The following is a 2,500-nucleotide window of genomic DNA, read 5'->3' on the forward strand; positions in this document are numbered from 1 at the left end:
TGAACAAACCTCAGTGCTTAATGCGTTTTGGAGTGAGGGTTATCAAGATTAACTGTCAAAGTATACATGGAGGCAAACGTGACAAGGAAAGAAGCACCTGACTACATATTCAGTGTTCAAACACTGGAGAAGTCCACCCTTAGAAGCTTGTTGAGATGTCCAGCCGAAACTCATACCTCTTTTCTGCCACTGACTCTATCTTGCTCTCTGCCTCACTTTTTCTCCATCGGTGGAAATGATTTTGTACCTGATTGTAACCAGCTTCTCTGTGTGTGTGTGTGTGTGTGTGTGTGCATCTGTGTGTGTATGTGTTTTTCCATGATATGTGTTGTTTTATTTCTTCTCAAAGCAGTGATAAATGTTCAATTTTGTTTTCTCACCATGGAGCACATAAAGCTCTAGGGAAACACACACACACACACACACACACATACACACACACACACACACACACACACACACACACACACACACTGGACAAACTGACTCAGCCAACAGAAGGAGTTCTTGGCTGTGATGATCTGGTGATTCTCTGCCCATTGCCTTACTACTGACATGGCACCCTTGCTGTGCTGAGGGCAGCCCAATGTAGCATCCAAGAAGAGGGGTTTTCCAGTGAGGAAACATCTGCTGCTTTATTTAGACACACATGAGTACAAAAAAACAACATTACAACCAATGATACTTTAGGCCATCAGGAACCCAGCGCATTAAAAACATATTGCTATCACATTTTGTGCATTAATGTGAGGCACACTTACATATGAGATGCCTGCACACAAACCTTTCCCCAGCTGAGGCAGTCTGCACAGGACCTCGACCAAAATAAGTGGCAAATAGATTAGTGAGTATCAGAGAAAACGTATTTGCCCATTTGGCTTCCCGATGTCTCTCTTCCGCCTTGTATTATCTCCTCTGAAGAAGGCAGAGCCACATAGGAGGGATTACCAGCAGGAATAAAGAACCGAATGCAAATTAGGAAATGGAGTTTAAAAAAAAAAAACAGAGGGGAAGAAAAAAAAGGGGATAAAGTCCTTTGCTGTCAGCATGTCTGTAGTCTAAAATCTCTAAAGCAGCCCAACGCTGCTGAGGAGACATGAAGATCGGGAGAAGAAAGGAGAAGGGCAGGAGAGAAAATGAGATCACTAAAGGCAGCAAGGGAGCAATAGATCACAACAAGCCCTGCGCCATGGTGATAAGCAAAAGCGCCACAAAATGCTGTCAAGCGCTGCAAAGAGGCCAGCACCGCAACTCTCTGGATGCTTGGCCACCAATCAGTGGATAGGGGGAAGCAGAGATGGATGTCATGGAGCATGCACATGGGTTTGCACGTGCAAATACACACACGCGCGTGCGCAAAAACGTACGTGTCTACATGCACACTGCCCATCCTGTCCTTAGTTGATGACCTCTTTGTCTTCCAGCCTTAAAGTTGTGTATTAAGTGGAAACCAAAAACCTCATGTTGGCATTCAAATTGGAGGGCATTCAGCTTCTAAGAGCGCACATTGATGGATGTGCGCGTGTGCATGTGTGTGTGTATGCGTGAAGGCTGGCCTTTGATCAGACTTTGGACTGGAAGTCATAAAGACATGCTGTAACAGGATTGCTACTGCTGTGATCTGCCTGAAACACTTTGGCTAAGTGTCTTATGGTAACGCTAAATTATGCTATTAATGACACTACCAAGTTTCTCCATAAGCCTGTCACATGCAGACCGCAGAAACTCCTAAACTAGATCTTTTTTTCCTAATGCCAGCCTTTGTTAAGCCTCAGATTTGTTTCTGGCACAGGAAGATGGTTCTGGCTATTAGGCTGCCATTCATTAGTGTGAGAGGATCAGTGTGTGGTATGTTCAAGGCTAGAGGGGACCAGTTAGCATGATCTCATTTTTATAAGTGGTACCTATAGGTTTGGTTTATCGTTAGCAATGTAGGCTGACTCGCACAGCTGTGAATCAATATCAAGCAACAAAAGACAAAATACTGCTAACTCCCGCTACAATAGGTTAAACTCAGGAAACAATATCAGTGTACAGTTCATCAAAAATGCTAGTGAATTGGATGTCAGTCTCAGGTGCATATTCTAGATCAAATTTTAGACACTTATGTAAGTCTGAGGCCTACTTTCCACAGATCATCTGATGCTATGCATGCTTATATTCCTTGGATGTTGCAGGGCACTGCTTTCAAATAAGATGTACTAGGCGTCTCCTCTTTTAGAACCTGTGAAGCTTATTTGGCTAGTGGTCTCGTTATGCAAGCAGCATTCGCTGCACTAGTGGATAGCCCAAGTGCAGCCTCTGCTGTGCCACACCATTTGTTCTTCTAGCTCATCCATACAGTTCTCCCACATGCAGTGGGCAGTGCAGAAGAGTAAATGTGGATATGCAAGCCTCGGAGGAGCCAGTGGTCCTACCAGGTGCTTTGTAGTAGCCCGTGTCTTCTTCACTGTACGGTAGCAGGTAGACCTCTCCCTCCTTCCACATCAAGGGGGATTCT

General features: G+C 44.6%; 1 protein-coding gene across 2 annotated transcripts in view; it reads right to left on the bottom strand.

Annotated features, from left to right (window-relative positions):
- Positions 1–2,500, bottom strand: part of lamc3 (laminin, gamma 3) — a 71,666-nt gene that overhangs the window by 33,529 nt on the left and 35,637 nt on the right. For both annotated transcript variants that reach the window (XR_014124843.1, XM_027004143.3), the window contains exon 9: positions 2,418–2,500. This exon is cut by the window's right edge and continues 37 nt beyond it. Coding sequence is in view for 1 of the 2 variants with exons in the window: in XM_027004143.3 (XP_026859944.2) it covers positions 2,418–2,500 (83 nt within the window). In the remaining variant the exon portion in view is untranslated. The remainder of the gene's footprint in view (positions 1–2,417) is intronic.

Source organism: Electrophorus electricus, chromosome 8 (genome assembly GCF_041902795.1).
Source record: "Electrophorus electricus isolate QZ-2024a chromosome 8, ASM4190279v1, whole genome shotgun sequence".
Lineage (NCBI taxonomy): Eukaryota > Metazoa > Chordata > Actinopteri > Gymnotiformes > Gymnotidae > Electrophorus > Electrophorus electricus.